At 48.7% G+C, this 27,650-nt stretch overlaps 1 protein-coding gene across 1 annotated transcript; it reads left to right on the forward strand.

The window, feature by feature from the left end:
• The first annotated feature begins 1,040 nt into the window (after nucleotides 1-1,040).
• Nucleotides 1,041-27,650, forward strand: Aldh2 (aldehyde dehydrogenase 2 family member). The gene is made up of 13 exons (XM_046446193.2): nucleotides 1,041-1,215; nucleotides 11,938-12,042; nucleotides 13,099-13,239; nucleotides 14,299-14,378; nucleotides 16,554-16,665; nucleotides 17,031-17,159; nucleotides 17,467-17,580; nucleotides 19,294-19,396; nucleotides 19,790-19,974; nucleotides 22,263-22,427; nucleotides 23,864-24,021; nucleotides 25,406-25,520; nucleotides 27,244-27,650. Exons 1-13 carry the CDS (start codon nucleotides 1,090-1,092, stop codon nucleotides 27,274-27,276), a joined length of 1,566 nt encoding a protein of 521 aa, XP_046302149.1. The 5' UTR covers nucleotides 1,041-1,089; the 3' UTR covers nucleotides 27,277-27,650.

Consider the following 27,650-nt stretch of genomic DNA (forward strand, 5'->3'; position numbering starts at 1 on the left):
TCCAAGCCAATGTCCTCTCATTCCTTCCTGCATCCCCAGTGTCCAGTTCCCTGATATCTGTGGAATAAACACATTTGCAAAATCCTTACTAGCCTGTAGTCGGTTCTCCACGGATGAGGAACCAACAGAAGCAGAAGAAAAGTCACCCAGTTCTGAGCACCGGCCTCCCTGCTCTGGCTCTGCCCACTTCTCTCACTTCACTCCCCACCATTTTCCCCTTGTTCCATTCCACCACCACCACCCCCTTTTTTTTGGTACTGGGGATTGAACTCGGGGTCCATATCCCCTGATATTTTGTATTTTATTTAGAGACAGGGTCTCAGTTGCTTAGGGCCTCGATAAATTGCTAAGGCTGGCTTTGAACTCATGATCCACCTGTCTACCCTCCTGGCTGGGATTACAGGCGTGGGCCACCTCGCTGGGCCTGGGCTCCGTTTTTTGCACTTCTCCAACGCATGGCATGTCGGGTGGTCCCCTGTCAAGGCCCCTGCACTTGTGTTGCTGAGTTGCTCTTTCTTAGACCTTTACAAGACTCACTGCTGCTCCTCACTCAAGTCCCACCTGTCACTTTCTGGCTATGTATGTAAAAGCAGTAATCTCTGCCCTCACCCTCTCTTCACCTGGTTCATCTTCTCCATCGCCCTTGACACTGTCTGAAATGACCTGGGGTTTGAGTTTGCGGATGGTTTCTCCCACTCAGAGTCAGCTCCAGGAAGTCAGGGTCGCTCTGGTTCAGGCTTGTACACAGTTAGGGGTCTAGGCACATTTTAGGGGTTGAACCAATGCGTGCTGAATTCGCGAGGTCCGGTCCTTCTCCACTTGCGGCGAGTCAAGCGGGAGGCAGGGACGCGTGGGGGACACGGCCTGGCAGCCCCCGCTCTCCCAGCTAGCTCTGCATGGTAGGCTGTTCCGGGCAGGAGGGTGGGCGTGGCGGGCTCGCCCCTGCGCCCTGCCCCGCGCCTGCCCATTGGTGGCCCTGCGGGGCGGGGCCGGGTGGGGTGCTGTGGCCCAGCAGCGGGTGGCGAGCGCCGGGTACCCGAGTCCGCGCGCCGCTAGCCGCTCGTCTCGCCGCCGTCCTTCAGCCTCAGCATGTTGCGCGCCGCCGCGCTCGCCGCCGCCGGCCTCGGGCCCCGTCTGGGCTGCCGCCTGCTCTCGGCAGCAGCCACCCACGCGGTGCCGGCCCCCAACCAGCAGCCCGAGGTCTTCTACAACCAGGTGAGCCCCCCGCTTTGTTCTCCGCAGCCCCCTTGGCGGGACGGAGCTGGCCGGGTAGGAAGGCCCCGGGCTGCGGGGGCCTCAGCTTACCATTGAGGACCCGAGGGGTTCGCTGGGGTTGATCTTTACACGCACCTTCCCCTCTCCGTCCTGAGAGCATTTGGGCCCCTTCGCTGCCTCTGACAGTCAGTCCCATTATCTCGCTGCAAACGGGCCCCCAGTCCGGCTTCTTCCAGCCACGGTCGGCTCTTGGCGCCAGCTCCCGGCGTTGGATTCTTCCACGGATGGCCCTCGGCTTTCGGGCATCTTAATCGCCACTGTGTCTGCGCAGGGTCTCCACCGTCATCCACCCGGAAGACACGTCCTCTTGAGCCCATGTTTGCAGGAATTTTTGCCCTTTCCCTGGTCATCTCTTTTAACTCTTGACTCAGGCCTCATCCAAGGAATTTCAAAAGGAAAAGCTGGGAGAGGAGAGATGGTCGTCCCTCCAAGGGACTGGAGACCAGGAGGGGCTTTCCGGGATGAAACCGGTTCCCAGAGGGCGCTTTCTTGCCCACCCAGGACTAAATTTTATTTTATTTTATTTTGTTTTATTGATCCTTGAGTCTGGATAAAGTGCCAAATGCACACAGAGGGTTATTGGTTATGAAAGAGTTGTTTTTGTTTGTGCAACAAGTGCTGGTTGACGGGCCCCCTCTGAGCTTAGATTTCTTTTGCAAACTGGGAAGGCAGTCAGGGGCTAAGGTGTCTTTCAACACAGGGCGGAGCTTGTGTGGGCACTGGGTAGGTAATAACAGCCCTGGTCCTCCGTGTGCAACCTGGCACCTGCCAGCCTTCTTAGCCTTTATATTTTGCCTTTAATCCTTAGACAGCCCTATGAGGTTAGTACTGTAATTATCTCCATTTTAAGTTGAAGAGACTGAGTCACAAAAAGGTTTAGTGACTTTCCCAAAGACCTAAGTCAGTGGCAATAGTTCACATCTACACCCCCAAGAGTAAGCCCCTAACTGGAACATTCTATGGTGTGTCACAACACTGGGTGGGAATAGACAGACCACTGATCCTCTGATGATTGCTGATTTAGGATGCTGTAGGGCAGGCTTCTTGTCTGTCCCAGAGCGAGGGTAAAGGGACATCAGTGTGATTTTAAAGAATGTTACAAAGGGTCATTTGCAAGGGAATAAAAACATAAAATGTATTTTGCATAACAAGCCAAAAACGCAGGGGCTGCTAAGGGGAGAAACAGAGGCTTGGAAGACTTGAACCTCAAAAAAAAAAAAAAAAAAAATCAAGCAGAAATGTCCTCCAAGTGCAGCATCCCAAGCCCTTGATCTGATTAAGTTCTTCATCCTCTGTGTTCACATGGAGGATAGGGGTGGGAGTCCTAATGTGCCCCTTCAGTTGGTAGAAATCACAAGCCCTTCAGATTTAGTCTAGGGGTGTAGGTTGGGGGAATGCAGTGAATTCTCCCTATGGCTGCTTTTCTTTACCAGATTTTTTTTTTTTTTTTTTGAGATCACAAAAGTGGCATATGCTCACTTACAAAAATATAGACAGTACCAACTTAAAGTTCCCTGGAGACCCTGTCACACTCCCGCCACACACTCCCACCAAGAAGTACACAGTTTCTCTCTCTCTCTCTCTCTATCTCTGTCTCTCTCTCAGAGAGAGCACAAGCTATCACTTTCTTTCTGAAACTCTGTCTCAATGAACGAGGTACCTGGATTATCTTCTTGAGTCACATTCAGATCTTATTTAATGCTTCTGAGGACACAAAGTGTCCCACTTCATGGTAGCATTGTTCTGAAACTGGCCCCTGCAGAAGAAACTTAGCAGGTTGTGGTGTTAACTCATTGCAAACCCTGCAAGCAAGAATGTCAAGGTCTCTTACCAGTGGTTCTGGTGCAATCTGGATCATTTTCTTGGGCATTTCCCCTGGGGGATTATTGGTGCCTTGAAGTTCAGTGGAGTCAGCACTCAAAAGGAGCTTCCCGGGTGGCTTTGAAGTTGCTTCTGCAGGTGCTGGGCTTGCTTCCCAAGGTCATTTGGGGGTTGTGGGCACCAGGGGGAAGGTTACTCTTCATGGTTTTGGGGTCTCACCTGGATGTGGGGGAGCTCTATCTATCGCCTTGTTACAAAGATAACAAGGATAGGTCTTTCCATCTGACCCACAGAGGTTGAGTGAAGTAGTTTCTTCTACTTTCTATTGTCCTCTTGCCTCTTGTTGTGAGTGGGTAAACTTCTTGGGTGGGTGAGGAAGATTTTAAATACTTTTTCTCCTAGGAGGATCCCATGTGTGGAGCTTCCAAATGAGAGCACTTCTTACCCCTGTTGGTTTCAGGGACGCACCTCTGTTAAGAAGACTGGCTTGCATTTTTTATTCTTTTATTCTCCCTGACTTGGACAATAGTTACGATCTGGGAAGACAACAGTGTGCCAAAGGCATGTGCTTTCATGCTCCTGATTGGGGCCATATTTCATCTTCACCACAACCAGTTCACATTTATTGACACTGATCATGGAGAACGTGAGACACCGTGTGACGTTCTGGACTTAGGCTGCCTGCCACACACTAGTTGATGAGACCTTCAGGGGAGGTTCATTTATTCAACAGACACTTCCTGAGCAGCCCCCAGACCCAGTGAACAAAACAGAAGAATACTTGGGGACAGACAGATACATCAGTGAAATGCAGTGTGGCATAGATGGTCCATTCAGTGGAGAAGAATAAAGCAGGGAAGAGAGGAGGTGTGTGCAGGGGTGGGTGAACCTCAGTGCCACATCTGTAAAATGGGGTGAAAATCTCATTGTGTATCGTTGGGTGTCTGTGAGGATGAAATGGCATCGTTCTTAGGCAGCCCTAGGCAGTGTGCCGATGACATGTTTATTGTAGCGTTAAGTAAGAACTGGGTTAACAGTGCTGCTGTTGATTTGCACTATAATGTTGATAAGACTCCATTTTATGAGTGTTGCTGTATCTGCAGTGTGTTTCCATAAGGGGTAAACTAGGCTGTGGTAAAATTGAATGGGAGTTCATGGTGCACTAAATTTCTATCTCTATTCTTAGCCTCTTGACCATAACTCTCAGTAATGAAAGAGAGAACTGATGAAAAGGGAATTAATAAAGGATCGCTCCCTATACAGTTTTCTGATTACCACAGTGGAACCTCCTCAGTACAAAAAGTGAAACATTAAGGAAGTCTGCAAGGTGGAAGTTCACTGGAAATACACACATGCACCGGAGGGAAGTTCACTGCAACACAGGTTATATTAGCAACAAATTAAGAAATAATCCCCATTAACTCTTTAAAGAGATAGATGGACAACCTCTGTTATAGTCTACAGGAAAGAACAATTCCAGGAATGTAGCAGTTACAAAGAATTAGCTGGGCAAGGTACATGGCACACATCTATAATCCCAGTGGCTTAGGAGGCTGAGGCAGGAGGATCTCAAGTTCAAAGCCAGTGTCAGCAACAATGAAGCACTAAGCAACAATTGAGACCCTGTCTCTAAATAAAATACAAAAGGGGCTGGGGATGTGACTCAGTAGTTGAGTGACCCTGAGTTCAATCCCTGGTACCAAAAAAAAAAAAAAAACGAATTAGCTGGATCAGTATGAATAATGGATCTTAGAAACAATGTTTTAAGGGGGAAAATTGTCCAACATGCTGCACAATAGGAACCCATTTAAAATCACCCTGAACAAGATATGTTTTTGTTTTTGTTTTTGCATAGTACTGAGGATTTAACCGAGGGCTTCCCATACTGGCAGGCGCTCTACCACTGAGCTATATTCCCAGCTCCACTAAACAAAACTTTATTTTGAATATCACTAGTCCTATCTCTCTATACAATGTATAAGAATGAAAATCCTCTGTAGAGGTGGTGACTGGCTGGGCATGCAAGGAAGGTAGGGAATGTGCCTGTGGGTGATGAGGAAAGGGGACTTTGGCTGTAAGTGTTTTAGTGTAAAACTAAATATGCTGTGGGCAAATGTTAAAGAAAAAATATTTTTAAAAATGGACCTCTGCTGTCTCATCAGTGCAGCTAACCACTTGGAGTGGGGCTTGATTTTTCATGTTTTCCTGGGAGTTTTTAACAGAATGAGCCCAAACCTCTCAGGTGAAGCAGTGACTTCTGCTGAGCATCCAGGGACAGATATCCCTCCATTGCACTGGTTATTGCCTGGTTAGGAGTTTCAAGGGCCTCTGTAGAAACAGATTTAGGCACCCAGCGAACCCAAGGGTTTCCCTGAGTCCCCGTTGGTTATTTCTGCTTCTAATAATAGTTTCTTATCAGGGCCCACAAATGGCCTTCAGTGTTTCCTGCCTGCCCAGAATCCCAGGACACTTGATGGGTGGCTGGGCAGTAATAATGTCTGTGGTATTGAGGTGGACCTGAGGCCAGGATATGTGTGTTATGGACATGCCTATGTATTCCCTGATCCAATAATTAAGATTATTTATCATCTGTTATCCATCAGGCCTTGTGCTGAGGGCTTTTACCTACATTTCCACCTTTTATTCCACCTGTGACTCTGTAAGCCAGGTATTGTCACTGTCCCCATCTCAGAGATGAGAAAACTGAGTTTTAGGGAAGTCAAATTCACATTACTTATAAATTTGAAACTGGGCTTCAAACTCTGCTCTGCCCAGCTGGGACACGCCCTTAGCCACATGTCGTGCTGCTCTTTCTTGTTAGACAAAGATATAAATATTTAAGGAATGATCAGGTTGAACATTTGAAATCAGGAAAGAGGAGTCATATCTGTGCTGTTCATGTTTGTATTCCTGGCACCACTCTAGGCTTGGCTTAGAATCATTCTTCAGTAAATATTTGATGAATGCATAATGGTTGCCGCTTATGAAATAATGTTTACAGTTTTGCATTGCAGGAGCCAAGGAAAAGGTTGCTTAATGGGAACCCAACATCTCCACTCAGAGGAAACCTTATTGTGGGAGGCTAGACCGGAGGATCAAAAATTTGAGGTCAGCCTGGGCAAATTATTGAGACCCTGTCTCAAAGTAAAAATAATTAAAAAGGACTGGGGATGTAGCTCAGTGGTAGAGCACCCATGGGTTCAACTCCCAGTACTTCCAAAAAAGGAAAGAAAGAAAGGGGGGAAAAAAAAAAAGCTCTTAATGCCAAATATTTGGGAATTTACACGTGGAGGAACGGGAATGGGAAACTAGGTAGGGACAGTGATCACACCAGGATGAAGGTTGCCAACTCATAAGCACATGGACACATTGAAATTCTGTCTTCCTGACCAAGAGTCCACAGTAGAATTAACCCTCCTGCCCTGGGGGTGGTGAAATCCCAGGAGTGCAAAACCATCAGTCCTGGGGGGTGGGAGAAAGGAGGGGACTGGGGCCAGGTGCTAGAGTAGCTCCAGCACTTCTGGGTAGATGGCTGCCCTTGGCCTTAACCCCAGACTAACCTGAGGTTCTGATAGTCTGTGAAGTGTGGACCTGCGAGGCATGCCGTGTTTGTCTTGAACTTTAACCCTTGGAATCTCTCAGTACAAATCTGCTTTCCACTGGGTTAGTTACGTGACTGCCACTTAAAAAGCACATGCCATCAGGAGTCACCTGTGCTGAAAACCACACAGCATTTGCTCACTTACTCTTAGGAAAATAAGGTATTCCAGGGACATGGTTTTCCAACATAACATCCTTAATTCTTCCATGTGTAAAGCTTGAGCTGAATTCTCTCTAGAAAGTGCCTTTTTTCCTGAAATCCCAGCTGCTAAACATAATTTAACTTTTTGTTGGCAACCTGGAACAGATTATGACGGCCACGGTCCTGGGATGTGGGAGCAGCAGCCAGGGTCTCGTTCTCTTCTGCCTTGGTCAGGCCTCTGTCCCCAGGGTCCAGCCATCCTGCTTCTGGCCTTGATGACTTCCCCAGCTCCTAAGTCCCCCCCAGCACCACTGCCACCTGGTTGGTCTCCATTTGCAGTTTGTAATCTAATCTGCTGGGTTTGGAAAACAAGAAATCCAATCCAGCAAGGGATCTGTGTTATCCTCAAACTCAGCACTTCTAATTTTTACACAGTCTTCTGCCTCAGGTTGACCAAAACGCACGTAAATGGATATTGGCAATGGCAGCATCAGTGGAATAGAGCGATGGTCCTGAAAGTTCGCGCACAGGAAATGGTTAAGTCAGGGAAATGGTTAAGTCAACTGTGATTCCAGCTGTATTGAGGAGCCTGTTACTCAAAATAACTGCAGCAGATCTGCCTGTCAGTAACGTCCAAGAGCAAGTGTTACTGAGAAAAGCAGTTGGTTGTCCCTTAGGAGGGACGCTGCAGTGCCTGCTCTGGTGCCTCTGGCCCCTCAGCCCTGGGACAGTGGAATCGGGACCTCCCCTCTCCTCCACATAGTCTGCTGCCATGTGGCCCTTTCAGTTCCTTCTGTCCCCAGCCCGTGGAGCCTGGTCCTGGAGCTGCGTCCTCTGGTCCCCGCAGCCTGTTCTGGGCACTTCTCACTTGGTTCCACTGCCTCCCTCCCCGTTGGGACTTTGTAGTTTCGCCCTGTGCGTGGCATGACAATGGCTCTCAGTTAAAACTTGTTGAATCCAGCTTTTATAAAACAGAGGGAGAAGTTCTTAGGAAAATGTGGACAAGTTAGAGTATGGTGGTGGAAATGCTTCGTGGGTTTTGCCAGTGGTCCAGATGCAAAATGTCAACTCCTGACCTGGGTCTGCTGCTTCACACTGTAAAAAGGAAATATGAGCCCAGAGGACCAGCCCCGCCCCACACCCCGGGAGGGTGGCTGAACTTAGCTTGTTGTGTAAGTTGGGCTGGGGCCAGGAGGTTTTAGAGCTTTTGGCCTGGACTCTGCCCTTGTGCTTTTTTCAGGTTTCTATGAAACTCTCCTCGTTTGGGGCAGAGCTTTGGCCAAGATGCTCAGTGTGAGAAAGCTCCTGTGTGGCCCCTCCAGAGCCACTAGGTCTGGCAGTAGGAGAAGGGAAGTGGGAACTCCGAAGGACTCCTCTCCAGGGTCCCTTCCTCTCCAGGTGCCACTGGGCTGGGAAGGAAGGATAGACTGTGGAAAAACCAGCCTGATTCACTTACAAAGAGTGACACAGCAAATTCAGGGCTTAGAAAGGCCAGGGTGTGACCCTTTCAGGGCCCTAATCTACATCAGAAGGAAGGGGTGGGGCCTGGTGTCCAGCCAGACTGGCCCACCTTTCCCTTTCTTTCTTCCTTATCTTCACAAAATAACAATGAAAACATTTTTTTAGGACTGACTAATTTAGTGTGCTGTTGTGCAGAAAGCAACACCAAGAGGTGCTGACCTGGCCCTTGCTCCTAAGAACCTCTAGCCTGAGGTGGTTCTGGCCAGGTTCTGGCCTGGGAGCCGCACCTGTTGTCATACTGAATCCTCCCACCAGCCCCCAGAGGCACTGGATGAGGCCTCTTGGAGGTGAAGGGTTTGCCTGGGGTCCCAATCTGTGAGGTGTGGAGTCAGGATTTACACCCCAATGACATCTTCCTGCAGTGGATGTGTGTTCAAGGACAGATAACTCTAGGTAATCTTGTTCCCCACTCCCAGGTTGGGGAAGGGGAGAGGGGGGGGAAAAGGAAAAGAAAAACACATTCCTTTTAAAATAAGTAGGGAGGGCTATATTCAAAAGGTAAGTGAACCAAGGTTACAGAAATGCAAACAATTCCTGCTCTCAGGGCATCTGTGCAGAGGCTGCCACCTGATGAGCAGCTCAAAAACTCTAGTTGTTTCTATGATGTGCAGGTGGCTGGGCAGATGTCCTCCTTAGGGGGAGGGAGAGAGGGCAGGTAGAGGCAGTTCAAGACCAGCCTGCCCACTCTGCCAGCCTCTCCTGACCTGTGTCCCCCTAACCCCTCTCCCTCCAGTGTTTTGCTGTCTAGCAGGTGGCGAGAGGCTGGGGCCAGAGCCTGCTCTGAACAGACGAAAGTGGTAACAGAAGCTCAGCAGCCCAGCTGCCTGTCCTGCTTTGACAAACCCTCCTCTTTTAGCTTGAACCCTCTGGCAGCCCCCAGAGCTTCCCTGTCCTCTACATTTACCAGAAGGATGCCGATTCTCAGAGAGGAGGAGTGTCCCAGGATTCCCACCTGGGTGTGGCAGAGCTGACTTGAGCGGTGCTATGTGGCAGTTCAGGGGTCTGCCTGGCTTTGAGCCAGAGCCCATTTTGCCATGTCCACACCTCCTGCTGGGCACTACCACCTCTGCAGGAAGAAATGTGGGTGTCTTTTCCCTAAAGCTTATGTCCGCCGACTGATACGAAGCCACACAAACACAGTTCCCAAGTCTGGTTCATGTTCACCCATGTTCTCCTGCTGGTGGCCAAGAGCTTACCTTGTGGGTGTGCAGCTCTACATGGTGCTGCAGTGGTGGCAGGGGTTGTGCAGAAATACCCAGTTGATCTAGGGAAAGTGACCCCTGCTAGTTCCTTACCTGCCTGCCCTGTCATTGTCACAGCATGGGGCACCTACTCCTTGCTGGGCTTGGTGCAAACCCCCTGATCCCAGGCAGACCTCTTTTCTTTTCTTTTTTTTTTTTTAACCATACAATTTATTTTTATTTTTTTTTAGTCATACATGACAGCAGAATGTATTTTGACATATAATACATACATGGAATGTACATACATCATTCATATTGTCTATTCTATTCTGCTGCCCTTCCTATCCTCCCTACTCCTCCCCTCCTCTCCCATCCTTTTGCTCTATCCAGTCTAATGTGACACACTTCTTTTTTTTCTTTTTCTCATTACAACATCATAAATGTATTCTGTATAACAATGAGGTTCTCCTTCCATCTTCCGTGCAACTCCCCTTCTCCCTCTTTTTCCCTCCCACCTCTCTTCCCTATTTAGTGGTAGTCTTCTCATGCTCTTCCTCCCTATCCCATTATGAGTCATCCTCCTTATATCAGAGAAGACATTCGGCATTTGTTTTTTAGGGATTGGCTAACTTCACTTAGCATAATCTGCTCTAATGCCATCCATTTGCCTGCAAATGCCATGATCTTGTTATTTTTTAGTGCTGAGTAATATTCCATTGTGTATAAATGCCGTATTTTTTTAATCCATTCATCTATTGAAGGGCATCTAGGTTGGTTCTACAGTCTAGCTATTGTGAATTATGCTGCTATAAACATTGATGTGGCTGTGTCCCTGTAATATGCTCTTTTTAGATCTTTTGGGTATAGTCCGAGAAGGGGAATAGCTGGGTCAAGTGGTGGTTCCATTCCCAGCTTCCCAAGGAATCTCCATACTGCATTCCAAATTGGCTGCACCAATTTGCAGTCCCACCAGCAATGTATGAGTGTACCTTTCCCACCCCCCCCCCATCCTCGCCAGCACTTGTTGTTGTTTGACTTCATAATGGCTGCCATTCTTATTGGAGTGAGATGGTATCTTAAGAGTAGTTTTAATTTGCATTTTTCTGATTGCTAGAGATGGTGAGCATTTTTTCATGTATTTGTTGATTGATTGTATATCCTCTTCTGAGAAGTTTCTGTTCAAGTCCTTGGCCCATTTGTTGATTGGGTTATTTGCTTTTTTGTTGTTTAACTTTTTAAGTTCTTTGTATACTCTAGAGATTAGAGCTCTATCTGATGATGTTTGAGGGGTAAAAATTTGTTCCCAGGATGTAGGCTTCCTATTCACCTCACATATTATTTCTCTTGCTGAGAAAAAACTTTTTAGTTTGAATTCGTCCCATTTATTGATTCTTGGTTTTAACTCTTGTGCTATAGGTGTTTTATTAAGAAATTTGGGGCCTCCAGGCAGACCTCTTTCTGAAACAAGTTGTACAGTGATCCCACTCCACGGATGATCAAAGAAGGCTAAGAGGGGAAGGCCTTGCCCCGGCTGACAAACTAGGAGGAAAAGAGTCCTGTTCATCCAGACTCTCGCCCTGAACCACTGAGATGGGCTACCCTCCCCAGACCCTGGTGCAAGCCAGACTCCGGGCTTTGCTTGGTGGCTTGGTCTTAGATATGATCACAGTCAGGCCCAGAGTAGCTGAAGATGACTCCCTGGGGTCCCAGGCCAGAACTGGCCATGCTGGGCCACTGGGGCCAAAGAGACCCCTAGTAGAAAGCCTGGACCTGTGATTGACTTGGACCAACAGAATTTGGGGCAGAAATGAGACAAGGTGACTTCTGAAGCTTGGTTTTAAGAAGCCTTTCAGTTTTCACCTGAGCCGTTTGGAACACTCCCTGGGGCCACCAGTGCCATGAAGAAGTCAAGACTCTCCTGGACCCGCCATGTAGTCAGGAAGCCCAAGCAGCCATAAGGTGCTGGACGAGTGAGTGAACAATCATGTTGCACATCCAGCCCAGATGACTATGGCCCCAGCTGCCCTGAGATAGCAACCACAGGCACAAGCCCTGCCCAGCTGAGTCCAATCAATGGGCACCACTCAGGACTTCTTGAGCCACCCAGTTCTGGGGTGCTTTGTTACAGAGCAATAGATAACTGGAACATGAGGAACATTCTATTCATTTTGTAAAGATACCAAGACCCCAAAAGGTCAAATGACTTACCCAAGGTCACTTGGCAGAGTGGGCATTCTAGCTTAAACCCTCCAAGGCTTATGCTTTCAACCTTGAGGCTATCACACTCTAGAGCTGATCCACAGTTCTTCATATTTGTGCTTTTGGAATACGTATCTCACTGGTGGTTGGTGCTGGGTCGAAAGCTAGTTCTGAGAACTTCTTTCCTTCTTGTAGATTTTCATAAACAATGAGTGGCATGACGCTGTCAGCAAGAAAACATTCCCCACTGTCAACCCATCCACTGGAGAGGTCATCTGTCAGGTAGCAGAAGGGAACAAGGTAAGAACTGGTGACTTGCCATTAGGCAGGGATGGGAATTTTTTATTTATGTTTTTATGTGGTGGAAATTTTACCATGCAGTGTCATGCATAACCTAAAAAAGCCAATTAAAGATTTTGAGTAAACGAAACAACAGAATTTCTTTCCTGCAGATGCAGGTGCTAGATTGTATCTGGGTTTGATAATCCATGGAACATGGAACTGAAGATTTGGAAGGGAATTCAACGAATGCTTAATCCAGTGTCTGTTTTCCAGACCCGGAAGGTGGAGGTCGGAGGAGGGAGATGCATGATAGATATAGATGGCATCTTGCTGGGTAGAAATTAGGCTTCCTGAGATACCCTCTGGTGTCAGTTTGAATTTTAAATACTGGTAGAAACTTAAAAAGTAATAGTATTTCAAATTCAAAAATTAGAATCTTAGTAAAGTTTTTTTTTTTTTTTTTTAATAGAAAAGGCATTAAAAATAATTCAAGAATGCCTCAGTCCTCTGCTTTAGGACAATACTTTATATATAAGAGCTGCCTCCTTTGCCAAAAGCAAATGAGTATTTTTCTGGTTTATAGGGTCATCTGATAGTATATGTGTTTAATATAAATGAAAACTCTGCTTCTTGCCTCCTAATGCACATCTTGCTATATGAGATGTGAATTTTCCTGCTTCTCCAAGGAGAGGGAAGCTGGCGAGCCTGCATTTCTTGGAGAATGCTGGTGGTTTTTGAAGGAATGCTACTTTTTGCTGGCTTCTTAGGAAGTGGGGAAAGTGGTCAAACTCTAAGCACTGACCCCTAGGTGCCTTTCCCTCTGAAACTCTTTTGCGGGATTTTAAAATGAAAAGTAGGAACGCTCAGGATTCTCATTTCCACCATGACCTCTGGCAAGAGAGAGAAGGGTGCGTGCTTCCGCCCTGTCGCTGAGGTCTAGAGCTGATCAGAGGGAGCTCTGGTGCTGGCCTGGGCAGTCCTACTGGCCCTGGGGCTGTGCTTGGCTGTGGGTGGGCAGCATTTGGAGGAGATCATACTGAGAAGGCCTGAGCCGTCTTGGTGGGTGTTCTGCAGGAAGACGTGGACAAGGCAGTGAAGGCTGCCCGGGCCGCGTTCCAGCTGGGCTCACCCTGGCGCCGCATGGATGCCTCTGACAGGGGCCGGCTGCTCTACCGCCTGGCTGATCTGATCGAGAGAGACCGTACCTACCTGGCGGTGAGTCCCCAGCCTGCTTGCCCCCATTTCCCATATGGTGATGGGTCTCATGGTGTCTGTGTCTCATGGCATCTAGTGAACATCCAGGGCCCACACTGCTGACATGTAATCCATCAGAATGCACAGGATGGACACCTTTGGGGTATGTCCCACACCGGCCAGTAGAGCCTCTGTGTCACCTCGATGCAGTGGGTTTGGCCAAGAAAGGTGAGAGGAGAGGAGGGAGTGTTGTCAGAGAGGCCTTCCCAGGAGAGACCCTCAGGAGGGGAACTTCTCCCTCTGCCCCTTTCATGGTAGGTCTCTCCCTGGCTGCCAGAGTCAGAAGACATCAGGAGGCCATCCCCTCCCCTCTCCAATCCATTCCACACACAGGAGCCAGAGTGAACCTCCCAGAAGGCACATTGTACCATGGTGATCTTCAGCCTTGTGGCCACATGCATCCCTAGCATGTCCTCAGTGTGGTCCGCGAGACTGTGCCGGTCTGGCTCCCCCTCCCAGCTCATGCTGACTGCCTGTCCCAGGCTCTACCTGGCTTAGCCTTCGCTCCTTTGAGCACCAGAGTCTCTGCACACACTGCCCTCACCAACCCCACTGGCCCTGTTGCCCAGGTGCCTCCTGCACAGCCTTCAGGTTTAAATCTGAGGTGGGTGTTTCTCAGACCAAGGCAGACAGTCTGGTCTTCTCCTTCTTTGGAGACTCATGTGATGGATGCTTTGTGTCACGACTCACTGTCTCTGCTCTGTAAGACCCATGCTCACTTCTGTGTACCCAGCACCTGGATCTGGCAGAGGGCAGAAGCTTAAAAAAAAAAAAAAACTTATGAAATGAATCAGTGAGAGGTGGTGCCTCACCCCTTCTGTCCCCCTTCCTCCTCTTCCCTCTTAGGGAAGGCTAGGGCCATGATCCAGAAACTCCCTTGACACTCAGTGGCCAAAGGGGACTCTTACCCTTGGTGTCCAGAGTCCTTGTCAGTCCAGGCCTCAGTACCGTGGGTCTACCTATGTGCCTCTTGTTGTTTCTGCATCACCTTTGCCTCTGCTGACCTTGATCTCCTTTCAGGCCTTGGAGACCCTGGACAATGGCAAGCCCTATGTCATCTCCTACCTAGTGGATTTGGACATGGTCTTGAAATGTCTCCGGTATGGTCTTAGGTTCCCTATTCTTTTTTTTGATTGTGCCAGAGGGGAGGGAGAAATGTTGGGAGGCAGAAACAGAATTATAATAATGGGACCACAGAATTTAGAGAAGTCCACTCCATTTACTGGGAAAATTCCCTCACTTATCAAAAATTATAAACTGGGGCTGGGGTTGTAGCTCAGTGGTAGAGCACTTGCCTAGCACATGTGAGGGACTGGATTCGATCCTCAGCACCACATTAAAAAAAAAAAAAAAAAAACCCTGCAAACTTCCAGCTGGGCACAGTGACACAAGTCTGTAATCCCAGTGGAGGCCGAGGCAGGAGGATCAAAAGTTCAAAGCCAGCCTCAGCAAAAGTGAGGCACTAAGCAACTCAGTGAGACCCTGTCTCTAAATAAAATACAAAATAGGGGTGAGGATGTGGCTCAGTGGTCAAGTGCCCCTGAGTTCAATCCATGGTACCAAAAAAAAAAAAAATTGTAACAATCACAAATGCTTCTTCTTGAGTCACTTTTGGCAATTTATGTGTTACCTGGAATTTCCCCACTTTATTTGGGTTATCTGGTGTATTGCTGTATAGTTGAGTTGTTCATGGTTGGGTCTTACAAGCCTTTCTATCTCTTTAAGGTCAATAGTAATGTTTCCGCTTTCATTTCTGATTTTTAGTTATTTGTGTCTTCTCTCTGTCATTCCAGTCAAAATCTTGTCTTATTTTGTTGATTCTGTTGTTTTTCCATTCTCTATTTCATCTCTCTGCTATAGTTTTTGTTATTTCCTGCCTTTTGCTAGCTCTGGGTTTAGTTTAATCATAGACATCTTAATGAGCAAGGAATAAGAGCTTTATTAGAATGCTTGGAGTTGCAAGTAACAATAAGTCCAGCAGCCCAAACTAGATAACAGAGACCCCACCAGGCCTCAAATCCAAAATGCTCTTGAGCCCTGCTCACCCCGCCCCTTACTTTATTATTCTCTTGCTGCAGATGGCCTCTTTCAGGGTGCCTGTGTGGGAACCTGGCTGCTTGACTAACCTGCAGCTGCCAAGTTCCTGGGGGAGGGATGGTGGTTGGCTGGCTTTGAGTCTGACCAGCTGTGGCAGGGCTGGTAAGTAGCTGCTGCCCTGTGACACATGGATAGAGGCGGTGGGGAGGCAGCAGTGCCAGAAGGGTCAGGGTTGCTTAACCAGGGCCATCATGCCTCCCAGGGCACAGTGAGCAATTCCAGGGACATTTATGGTGGCCACAACTGCAGAGGAGGGGATGTTGCTGGCTTCCCACAGTGTAAAGACAACCCCCATAGCAAAGAATTTTCCAGCCCTAAATGTCAGTGCCAAGGCTGAGAAACTCATGCTGCAAGAACCCCTGGAGAGCAGCCTCTGGCAGAGCCACGCTCCCTCCTGAGCTTCAGCATTATTCCTCTGTGCTGATTATCTGAGGTGTGCAAAACAGATGCACTGTAGATCATGTTACCTAGATGCAGGAGGAAGGAGGCAGGGAGGCCGGGGCTTGCATGGATTGGCAACTCCTGGCCATTTTTCTCCCTCGAGTCACAAACCCGTGTTCTAACCTAGGTCAGCATTGGTTTTAGCTCCATCTTGACAGACATTCACAAATCTTCCTCCCCCAAACTTTATCTTTCCTGTATCTTCTGTGTTTCTTTCCTACCACATAACCATTAGGTACTGTGAGTACATACCTGGTTTTCCACCAACTCTAATTTGCTGTGCTTTTCTGTCACTTGTGTTGCTGTGGTCAGGATAACGAACTTTACAAGTGTGCGCCCAGCTGGTGATCTCTGTTTTCCTGTGACCATCCAGTCTTAGGAAGTGCTGGCCATTTGAAGCACCTACCTCTTTCCACCAGATCTGATCTCTGACACTTTCTATGGTGCTGGGACTGGTAACAATAGTCACATTTTAATAAATCTGGACGTTAATTTAAAATACTGATTCCTCAGAGAGCTAGATCAAGTGATTTGGAAGGGGGACCCTGGAATTTGACTTTTTGCTCCAAGCACCCCAGTTGATTCTGAGGCTTTGAGGTCACTGATGTAGCATGAGTCACTGTGTTCCCGGCAGTCCTGCAAGTGTTTCTGGAAATCAACCACTTGCAAGGGCGGGTTTCAGAAGATCACAGGGGTCCCTGACATTGCTTAGAACTTGGGTTTTTCTTTGCTTAAAGGTATTATGCTGGCTGGGCTGATAAGTACCACGGGAAAACCATTCCCATGGATGGCGACTTCTTCAGCTACACCCGCCACGAGCCCGTGGGGGTGTGCGGGCAGATTATTCCTGTGAGTGTCAGCCCCTTCGGAGGTCATCAGGAGGGTGGAGTGTGGCAATCCAGCAGCCTGGACCAGGCTCGTTGCAAAGGGGGAGGTTCTATTGGTGGCCTTGGATGATGGCTGAGAACATGGGTTTTCACAAGCCAACTGGACTTTGGGCAAGTCACTTACTCCCGGGCCTCAGTTTTGTCATCTGAATGTGGGAATTAACCTCGCTTCTGCTCAGGGAGGCATGGTGCCAGGTACATGACAGTGCCAGTCACCTGCCTCGCTCATCCATCTTCATCTCGGTATGGGGGTGGGGTGGCGTGTTCAGCCACCTGGTGAGGCTCTCTGAGGGGAGCTGAGTTTCCGGTGGCTGTTGTGTCCTGCAGTGGAACTTCCCACTCCTGATGCAAGCGTGGAAGCTGGGCCCAGCCCTGGCGACTGGAAATGTGGTTGTGATGAAGGTTGCGGAGCAGACTCCACTCACCGCCCTCTACGTGGCCAACTTGATCAAGGAGGTTTGCTTCTTGTTCCCAGCTTGACCCCTAACTGCCCTTGTGTGGATTTGCCATCATCACCGTGACTAACCCCAAGGGGCTTCATGTCCAGATCCCCTGTGAAGAATGAAAGTCATCATTCTAAGTGAATTATGAATTGTCCACTCAGAAGCCTGTGAACAGGATTCTTGTCCGAGTAACTTAGAATTCCCACACAGTGCCCCATACTTCTGAGCACATGGGTCCCCGGCAAACTGTCTTGGCCTCTCTGGGAAGGACTCTTGGAGCAGAAGGACAACTCCTGGTTTCCTCTAATTTTTGCCCACAGGCCGGCTTCCCCCCTGGTGTGGTCAACATTGTTCCTGGATTTGGCCCCACAGCTGGGGCTGCCATCGCCTCCCATGAGGATGTGGACAAAGTGGCATTCACAGGGTCCACTGAGGTAAGGCATCCTTGGGACCTCATGCTTCTGGTGTGGTTGGCTCAAGCTCCCACTGTCCTCAAAGGCTACTGCATTGAAGAGGAGCTCCTTGGGAGCTTGTCAGGTTCTGCTCCCAGGACTTGCCTCTGAGCAACTCAGGCCAAGCCCCCATGTGGCTTGAGTCACAGAGCAGGGTTGAGCCTGCTATGGCCTGATTGCTCTCCAGATGCTGCTCGCAGGGACCAGCATCCCATGTGGAACAGGGAGGTCTGGCTGGCTGCATAAAGCTCAGAGCTGAGGCCCAAGCACTGGCCTTGGCAGGCTCCCTGGGCAGCAAGGAGTCCCTGTGGGCTTCAGGAAGCTCCAATCCTGGCCTCACTCTCGAGAGACTCGGGTGGTTCACTGAATGTCCATGAGCTCTGTTCAGTTCCTCTGAGGTGAGGGGTGGTGTCTGTGTGGTAGTGACAGCACAGGCAGTGTAGTGGGTAATGGTGGCCCTCTGCATCACACTCCTGTTTCTTCTCTTTTTTGTGGCACTTTTGTGATTGAACTTGGGGCAGTCTGTAACTGAACCACAGCCCTGGACACTTTTTATTTTGAGACAGAGCCTGGCTAGGTTTCCCAGGCTGGCCAGGCACGGGCGATCCTCTGCTTCCTGAGTCACTGGGGTCCCTGGCCTGCGTCCCTGTGCCTGGCCTCACAGTTCTTACTTGCTGTGTAACCTCAGGCAGGCCACTTAGCAGCCTGAAGCCTGTGTTTCCCCTTCTGTAAAGTCGTTTAACAACCCACACCCTCACGGGGGTGGAGTGTGGGTGGACGAGATAAAGCTTTTGACTGCGTGGCCCAGACCATGTGCTCCACAGAGTGGGTAAGGGAGTGGACGGGGCATTGCTGGGCTGCTCTGTGCCACACACGAGGCGGACAAAGACAAGATCTGGAGATTCCTCAACATGGTCTCCAGGAAAGCAGTCAAGTTTACCTTCTGAGGTCAGATGTTTCCTACCCCAAAATCTCAGCTGTCTTCATCGCATGACTTCCCAGAGTGTCAATAAATAGGGGAACAGTGCTGCTCTTCAAAGATTTCAATATGACAGACACCTTCAAACATTCAGCCTGCGGGTAGTGATGTGGTGCCGGAGGGCAGAGAGGTGTCCACGCTACTGAGTTGGGGATACTCCCTGACCCAGTGCTGAGAGGCTCTTAGAGAGTCCAGAGGGGGAGGTCTCCTGATGGGGAGATGCCCATCTACCCAAGAAGTAAGCACAGGGCTGCCTTGTGCCAGGCTCTGTGAATATAGAGTTGAGAGGCACCCTGTCCTTGTCCTCACGGTTTGCGAAGCATGCTGGGGATGACACTCCAGGCACCGCAGCAAGGAGGCTGGGGAGTGGGTCTGAACCCAAGTGTGGGTCCTGATCCCACACTTACCAGCTGTGTGACTCTGGGCACATGACTTGGCCACTCTGAGCCCCAACTATGGTGTTTCTAAATCAAGGGGAAGAGTTGCACCTGCCCCAGGCAATTATGAGGGTGGAATTTAACACATAGGCATCAATGGTAGTGCAGGCTACGTGGCTGTCATCGTTGTGGTCTGGGTGCTTGGGCTGGGCAGCCAGGGAGTGGAGTCTCTTTAACCCATTGGCTTCCTTGGGTTGGGGGCCCTCTGTTCTGTCTGTAGAGAGCATTTGGCTTTGTTTTCCCCTCTGAGAGCTTGCCTCTGTCCTGTGTGCCCCACAGGTTGGCCACCTCATCCAGGTGGCTGCAGGGAAGAGCAACCTTAAGAGAGTGACCCTGGAGCTGGGGGGAAAGAGCCCCAACATCATCATGTCAGACGCTGACAGTAAGTTGTGGGAGTCGGTGATGGAGGCGGCTGCTCGCTCCTGTGGTCCTCGGCCTCCACGGGGCTAGCTCTGGGACTCTCGCCTCTCTCCTCCTGGCTCTGTGGTCTGACAGGCTGAGCCCGTGTTGCCCCCTGTGCACACATGCTCTTGGACAGTCCACTCTGCCTCCCCCAGGTCCTTCCTCCCTGCGGAGCTTTGTCTTTCTGTCTGTCCTTCCGTCTGGTCCCTGCGCATTGTGAAAGGAGAGATGGCTCTGACTGCTCCTACCCAGGCTCTGGTACCCTGCAGGTGCCAGCCCTGGTAGTGGCATGAATGGGTTGGGTGGGTTGGTAGTGCTGGGGCCAGGGTCATGCTCCCCTCATGGTCGCCTTTCCTCTGTCCCCTCCCTGCAGTGGACTGGGCAGTGGAACAGGCCCACTTTGCCCTGTTCTTCAACCAGGGCCAGTGCTGTTGCGCCGGTTCCCGGACCTTCGTGCAGGAGGACATTTACGCAGAGTTCTTGGAGCGCAGCGTGGCCCGGGCCAAGTCTCGGGTGGTGGGGAACCCTTTTGACAGCCGAACGGAGCAGGGGCCACAGGTAAGCCAGGCAGCTTCAGGGTGAGCCTGGGTGGAGCAAATTTGGAGACATAAAGGGCCCGGGCTTAGAGTCAGGTGGAACCGCGTCCAAGTCTCACCTCATGCCCCACTGCAGTGAACCCAAGACCCCACCTGCCATCTCTTCCCCTCAGTTTTCAGGTCTGTGGACCTGAGTCGGGGAGCCATACCCACATCTGAGGAGGGACTGACTGTTCTCACCATGGAACAGGGTTATGAGCCCGACTTCCCCCCCTAACCTGCCATACTGGCGATTAAACCCAGGGACACTCTATCATTGAGCCACGTCCCTAGAACTTTTTATTTTATGGTCTCTCTAAGTTGCTTAGGGCCTCGATAAGTTGCCGAGCCTGGCCTTGAACTTGCAATCCCCTGCCTCAGCCTCCTGTGTCACTGGACTTACAGGAGTGCACCACCACACCTGGCTTCTCTGTTTACTAGCTTTTTGAAGGTATAATTCATATACCATAGACCATAAAATGCACCATTTTAGTTATACAGTTCATTGGTTTACATTTATCACAAAGTGGTGCAGCCATCACCACTAACTCCAGAATATATTCATTACCTCCAAATAAGCCCTGTGCTCATTAGCAGCCATTCCTGATTCCTCCCTCCCTCAGGCCCTGGCAGCCACCAGGATTTGTTCACAAAGGTGTTTTGCATAGATGAAGTTATGCAGGGGGTGGTCCTCTGTGACTGGCCTCCTCCACTCAGCATGTTTTCAGGTTCATGGTGTCATGGCTTGTGTCACAGTTTCATTCCTGCTCATGGCTGGTCTGTGTTCCATGAGGGGGGTAGACCACGCTTTGTCTCTCCATCCTTAGGTGATAGACTGTTGGGTTGTTTCCAGCTTTTAGTTATTGAACAGTATTGCTGGAAACCCCAGCATCCCTTTTTTTTTTTTGAATTTTATTTATAGTTAATTATTAAGATAATGCAAACTGGTATAAACATTTAATTTTTTTAAAGAGAGAGAGAGAGAATTTTTTTAATATTAATTTTTTTTTTTTTTAGTTTTTGGCGGACACAACATCTTTGTTTGTATGTGGTGCTAAGGCTCAAACCCGGGCCGCACGCATGCCAGACGAGCGCGCTACCGCTTGAGCCACATCCCCAGCCCCAAATATTTAATTTTTAAAAAGTGTTTTAAGTAAAAAAAATAAGATGTCCTCTGTTTCTGTTCTCCATAGGTGAATACACACACACATACGCACACACACACACACACACACAGTTATTCGCTGTACATTTCACAAAACAAGGATTATGTAGTTTATATTGTCCACAAACTTTCTCCTCTCTGTACAGAATATCTTGGGCTATCTCAGTGTCATACATAACATGGGCATAACATAATTATTTAACCATACCCTCTACTGATGTATACTTAAAATTATTTCTATATTTTACTGTTACAGAATGCTCCCTAGTGAGTATCCTCATTTAGTTTTCTATGCCTGTATAGAATAAATTCCTGAAAGTTAAATAGCTATGTCAAAGGGGATGAGCATGATTTTTTTATAAATTTTTTTTTTAGTTGTAGATGGACACATGACTTTATTTTATTGATTTATTTTTATGCGGTGCTGAGGATCGAACCTAGTGCCTCACATGTGATAGACAAGCGCTCTACTACTGAGCCACAACCCCAGCCGGAGCATATGATTTTTGATCAGTATTAATAAACCACTGATCCTAATAGCTGTGCCATTTATAGTCCTAACCATGTATGGAACACAGCTTCATTGTTAATGTATCTTATTCTTTTTATTGTTTTTCTTGGTGCTGGAGATTGAACCTAGGGACTTGTCCATGCCGAGCACATGCTCTACCCCTGAGCTGAACCCCAAGCCCTTGTGTTTTCTTATTATTTAAAATATTTGTTGGGGCTGGAGTTGTGGCTCAGTGGTAGAGTGCTCACCTAGCACGTGTGAGGCCCTGGGTTCGATCCTCAGCACCACATAAAAATAAAATAAAGGTACTGTGTCTAACTTAAAACAAAAAATATTTTTTAAAAAATAAATAAATTAAAAATATTTGTTGATCTCATAGTTGAAAAAAACAAGGGATTTGATACACATTTCTTTGATGGCTAATGAAATCAAACTCTCTTTTGTTCCATGTTTCTTGGTCCTGGGTGTTTCCTCTTCCACCCTGGCTTATTCAAGACCTGGGTCCATTTTCTAGTGGTCTGCGTGGTTCTCAGCCTAAAACCTAGGAGCGGTCTGAATGTAACTTCTCCATCACGCTGGGCTCCTTCTCCCACAGGTGGATGAAACTCAGTTCAAGAAGATCCTTGGCTATATCCAGTCAGGGAAGCAAGAGGGGGCGAAGCTGCTGTGTGGTGGGGGCGCCGCTGCCGAGCGCGGCTACTTCATTCAGCCCACGGTGTTTGGAGATGTGCAGGATGGCATGACCATTGCGAAGGAAGAGGTTAGAAGCTGGGGCTGGTGCTCTGGGGATGCTCTGGGGAGGGAAGAGGGGTGGGTGGTTTGGTCTGGTATATTGACACTATGACCCATCCACTGGCTTTGGAATGAATTAATTTATAATTTGCACGTGTTATTGTCACTCTCCAAGGAAGGACTTCGGCTCGGCTGTGCTTATACCAGGACTCCATCTCCCCTTCTCTGTTTCTACCTACTAGGAGAATATTGTCCTTCCGCAGCACAGCTTACAGGCCTTTGTGTCCTGGCAGTGATGTCATCTGGCCCTGCGCATGGCCTTGATAGAAGCAGGATGCTGGGTTATACCCAGGGGCTGACTCCCCACCTTTAGAGACGCGTGAACTCAGGACAGCTCCTCTAACTCAATCACACATTCATTTCACACATTCTCGATGGACGCCCACTGTGTGCTGGACTCCCTGTAGACCGTAGAGACACCTGCCTCTGGCCTTGTGGCACTCACACTGTCCCATTTCCCCAGCCCTTGGATTAAGGCCTTGGATATGCAGCCCTATGTGGGGAACCATGGTGCTGTGCCCATTTGGGTGTAAGTCAAAAGAAAATAATATTAAAATGCAAAGCCAGGGTAAGAAGGTCCAGAGGAGTTCTGCCTTTTCTCCCAACATGACTATTTTGATGCTTTTCTTACAAATTCTCAATTTTCTGGAAGGGCAGGAGCACCTGTGCTTTGGTAGTATCTGAAGCACGGGAGGCCCCAACTCGCAGTCCTACCCCAAACATGAGAGTGCCTGGCTGTCTTCTCCCACCTCCATCTTCACACCCCCTCTTCCTGAAACCAGCCATGTCTTCAAGGAGCTCTGGTCCCTTTTAGTGGAAAATGGGATTCAGTGAGGAAGGACTTCAGCTGGGCTGTGCTTATACCAGGACTCCATCTCCCCTCTTTGCTTCTCGCCAGTTAGGCCCCTTGGGAGTCCCGCACTCCTGTTGTGCCCAGTGATTACATTGTAATTGGTGGGTTCCATGGGATGACATTATGATCAGTTACAATCTGTTCCCCTCAGTGGTCTCCCCTGCAAGGGCCTGAGAGCAGTGTCCCCCACGTGCACTGTGTACCCCTAACTTTTAGGTCGTGGTTCTAAACATCCCACTCCAAGCAAAGAAACCAGAGTTCTTTGAAGAAATAGCCCATTCTGGGAAGAGGGTAGAGGAAGTGAGATAAACCTGGGGTATCTTGAGCAGAGTAAGATGCTGTATGAAAAGCACAGGGCACCAGGAGGTGACTAGCCTGAGAGCTACCTCCACTTTGTGTTTCTTGACCTCGGATGTAGCCATCTTGCTCTGGAACTGTTGGGTTATGGCTGGTAGCTTGGTGGCTTCTGGTATCACGTGTTCAGGCCTGTGACACTGGAGGGCATATGCTTTTTGTTTGCCCCACCCTCCACTTTGCTCTCTCTTCCCCAGATCTTTGGGCCTGTGATGCAGATCCTGAAGTTCAAAACCATAGAGGAAGTAGTTGGGAGAGCCAACAATTCCAAGTATGGACTGGCTGCAGCTGTCTTCACAAAAGATCTGGACAAGGCCAATTACCTGTCCCAAGCCCTTCAGGCTGGCACCGTGTGGTAAGAGCCTCTCATCAGTTCCTGTAACCCAACAAGATTCCCCAAAGCCAGCGTCTGCTGGTATCCCAGAATTTGGTGTGTTGGCCTGTTTTTCCTGGGCCAGGGCATGGTGTAGCCAGCTAGTAGATTTTCAGCTACTTCTCCTTGAGGAGAGTACACTTCTTTGCGGTGTAGATGCCTCTGCAGCTCTCCCTGGGCACACAGATGGACAACTAAGTCTCCCTCCCTAGCTGTGACAAGGGCAGAAAACCAGAGTCAAGGGTATGCCCAATTGGAATTCTGATCTTAAAAACTTAGCACTTACTTGACACTCAGTAGGTGAGGACGTGGAGAAATTGGAACCTTCCTCCACAGCCGGTAGGAGTGGAAAACAGACAGTTAATATGGAGAACAGTCTGGCACTTCCTCAAAAAGTTCAGCGTAAGAGTCACCACGTGGTCCAGTAATTCCACTTCTAGGTACATGCCAAGATAAACAAAACATATTTGCACAGAAATGTACACACAGATGTGCACAGCAGCAGCATTCGTAACAGCTAAAAGGTGGAAACAGCCTCACAGTCTGTCAGTGGGTGAGTGGCTGAACAAAATGTGCTTTATCCTTAAGTGGAATATGATTCAGCCATAAAAAGGAATCAAGTCCTGATGCCCTAGCATGATGAGCCTGGAAAACCCAGTGCTTAGTGAAGGGAGCCGGACACAGATGGTGTGGCTGGCCTGATTTTGTTTATATAAACTATTCAGATGAGGCTAGAAAAGTATAGCAGTGGTCAGCAGGGGCTGGAGGAGGGAATGGAGATGGCTGTCTGTCGGGCACAGATCTTCGTCTTCTTTTTTAAAAAAATATTTCTTAGTTGTAGTTGGACATAATATCTTTATTTTGTTTATTTATTTTTATGTGGTGCTGAGGATCAAACCCAGTGCCTCACATGTGTGAGGCAAGTGCTCCACTGCTGAGCCCCAGCCCCACCCCCAGCTCCAGGCACAGGTCTTCTTTTGCCGGTAACAGACATATTCCGAAGTCAGGCAGTGGTGATGGTGCCACACCACTGGGAATGCAGTAATACCTTAACATGGTGCATTTAAAGTTCAATTAAAACTTAATGAATTTTGAAGTTGGAAATGAGAAGTAGGCCTACCAACTAATGACCCAAAATGAGTGATCCAAATTGAAAGCTATCACAGGGAGTACTGTTACTGACATCTATCTGTGGCGGCACTAGGAAGGACGAAGGTGACTTGAGGCCCTGGCTCGTGTGGCCTCCTCTGCAACCAGTTATTACCGTAGTTCCTTCCATTTTCCCTCAGTAAGCTGTCAGAGCCATGTGGGGAGCCCCTTGGAGGAACATACAGGTTGAACTCTGCATTCTCTTTTCAAATTATAGGGTCAACTGCTATGATGTGTTTGGGGCCCAGTCTCCGTTTGGCGGCTACAAGATGTCAGGCAATGGCCGGGAACTGGGCGAGTACGGCCTGCAGGCGTACACTGAAGTGAAGACCGTGAGTGTCCAGCCCACTGTTCTTGGTCCCTCCTTCCAGCAGGGGGTTGGGAGGGTCAGCTCTTATTACTTGTTTCTCACTTTAAGCCAGAGAAGAAGTAAAGACCCAGCCTCTAGGGTCTTGACCCTCCAGGCTTACAGGGTCATTCCCTGGGCTTTGTTTATTCTCCAGGGGCTTGACAGCCTGAGCAGGGAGGGCCCCAGTAGGCTGAAGCAACAAGGAGAGTCTCCTAGGAGGAATGGGCTGGCTGGGAGGCACTAGATGTCAAGGGCCATGCCATATCTGCTGACCATCCCTCAACAGGAACATGGCTGGAGGAGCTAGTCAGAAATGCACAGGAAGTTCTAGCATCATGAACATCCATCACACCATTACCTCTAGGAGAAAAATTCAAAATGTAATCTAAATGTCCCAAAACCATGGGTCACTCCAGTCATGCTTAGAAATGTCCCTGCAACCGGGCGCAGTGGCACACACCTATAATCCAGAGGCCTGGGAGGCTGAGGCAGGAGGATTGCCAGTTCAAAGCCAGCCTCAGCAACGGCAAGGCACTAAGCAACTCAGTGAGACCCTCTCTAAATAGGGCTGGGGATGTGGCTCAGTGGTTGAGTGCCCCTGAATTCAATCCCCAGTACTAAAAAAAAAAGTCTCTGCAGAACATTAGGTACCGAAAACGCCCACCTTTCAAAGTAAGGAAAGCAGAACACAATGTTACCTACCCTATGTAAGCCCAATTTTAGAGCAGTATGTACATGTTGGCAAATAATCAAATGCATTAATTTATAAATATAAAAAGACAAATAAATACACTAAACTATTCCCCTCTATAGTGAACACTAGTTACACAGTCTAACCAGGAAGCACATTCACACATGATACATAGAGAAAAAGGAAATGGGCAGAACTGAGCTTTTCTTGGAACGGAAAAGAGAAGGCTCAGGGCAGCCACCAGGGGCAGGTGAGAAAAAAAAGCCATCAGGGGCGTCCTTCCATTCAGACAGCACCAAGCCTGAACCAGAGACCAAGAGACCACCTGTGTTCTTGAAAAGCCTACTAGAATAAAATAAATATGTTCACTGGCTTATTGTGAAAATTTTCCAATACATGCAAGTGTAGGTATAACAGCGTGAGGAGCCCCTGTGTCCCCATCATATAGGTGTGATGGATCGGCACACGGCCCATCTTGTTGTGTGCCACACACTATACCCTCATCTAGTTCCAGGGTACGTGCTTCATACAGGGTGCACGTGGTCAGCAGAACAGCCATGTGCGCAAGAAGTTTGCCTTAGATTTTGAAGACGACATTGCGTAGGGAGATCCAGATTCAGATAATGGAGAGTCATCAGTCTTGGGATGTGGGTAGTGCTAAGGAGGAGGCAGACAAGATGCCTAGGTGACAAGTGGTATTTAAGCTGATGGAAGGATGATCGGGAGTGGAGTAGGTACAGGGAGGAAGGCAAGGACATTCTAGACAGAGGCCATGGTTTGTGGGAAAGCTTTGGGAGCAAGGAATAAAGGGCTCTTCTACGACCTGGCTGGTGGTAAAAGATCACCAGCAGGAAGAATGCGTGGGGCCAGATGATGTGGAGCTGTGTTGCCTTGATGTGGGGTTTGGTCTCACAAGAGCCAATGAGGGGCTCAGGGGGCAGTTCACTGGTAGAGCACTTGCCTCGCGCATGTCAGGAAGTATGAGGAACCAGCATCTTCTGTATTCCTCTCACAGGTCACAGTCAAAGTTCCTCAGAAGAACTCATAAAGAACCATCCAGCTTCCTTCCTCATTCAGTGCCGGAATCCCGAGTTCAGCAAGATTTCCAAGAACTACCTTTGCACATGAAAGGCTCAAAGGAGAACTCCCTCCCACAAAGTCTCTGGGTCAAGAAAGTCCCAGAATTAGAACTGATAAACAGGGTGGGCTGGTGGGGCGAAGCACATGTGGAAAGCCTTTTTTTTTTTAAACTGCAATAGTCCTGCTGGCTGTCAGGGAGATTTCTTTAAAAACAGGTTCCTAGGTTTTCTCTTCTCTTTGCTGCACTTCTGTAACTTGCCTTTATTGGGGAAGAAAAAGCCAACTGCTAGTGCCCTGCTTTGTATCCTGGACTAAAACTCATTAAAATCTGAGCTGCTCTCA

The sequence above is a fragment of the Marmota monax genome, unplaced genomic scaffold (genome assembly GCF_021218885.2).
Source record: "Marmota monax isolate L192 unplaced genomic scaffold, Marmota_monax_Labrador192_F-V1.1 WCK01_AAM20220418_F8-fsc00092, whole genome shotgun sequence".
In the NCBI taxonomy this organism is placed as follows: Eukaryota; Metazoa; Chordata; class Mammalia; order Rodentia; family Sciuridae; genus Marmota; species Marmota monax.

Coding starts and splice junctions, on each gene's coding strand:
- Aldh2 (XM_046446193.2), top strand. CDS start 1,090: ATGTTGCGCGCCGCCGCGCTCGCCGCCGCCGGCCTCGGGCCCCGTCTG. Junction 14,379..16,553: donor ATGGTCTTGAAATGTCTCCG/GTATGGTCTTAG, acceptor CTTTGCTTAAAG/GTATTATGCTGGCTGGGCTG. Junction 19,975..22,262: donor GAACGGAGCAGGGGCCACAG/GTAAGCCAGGCA, acceptor CTTCTCCCACAG/GTGGATGAAACTCAGTTCAA.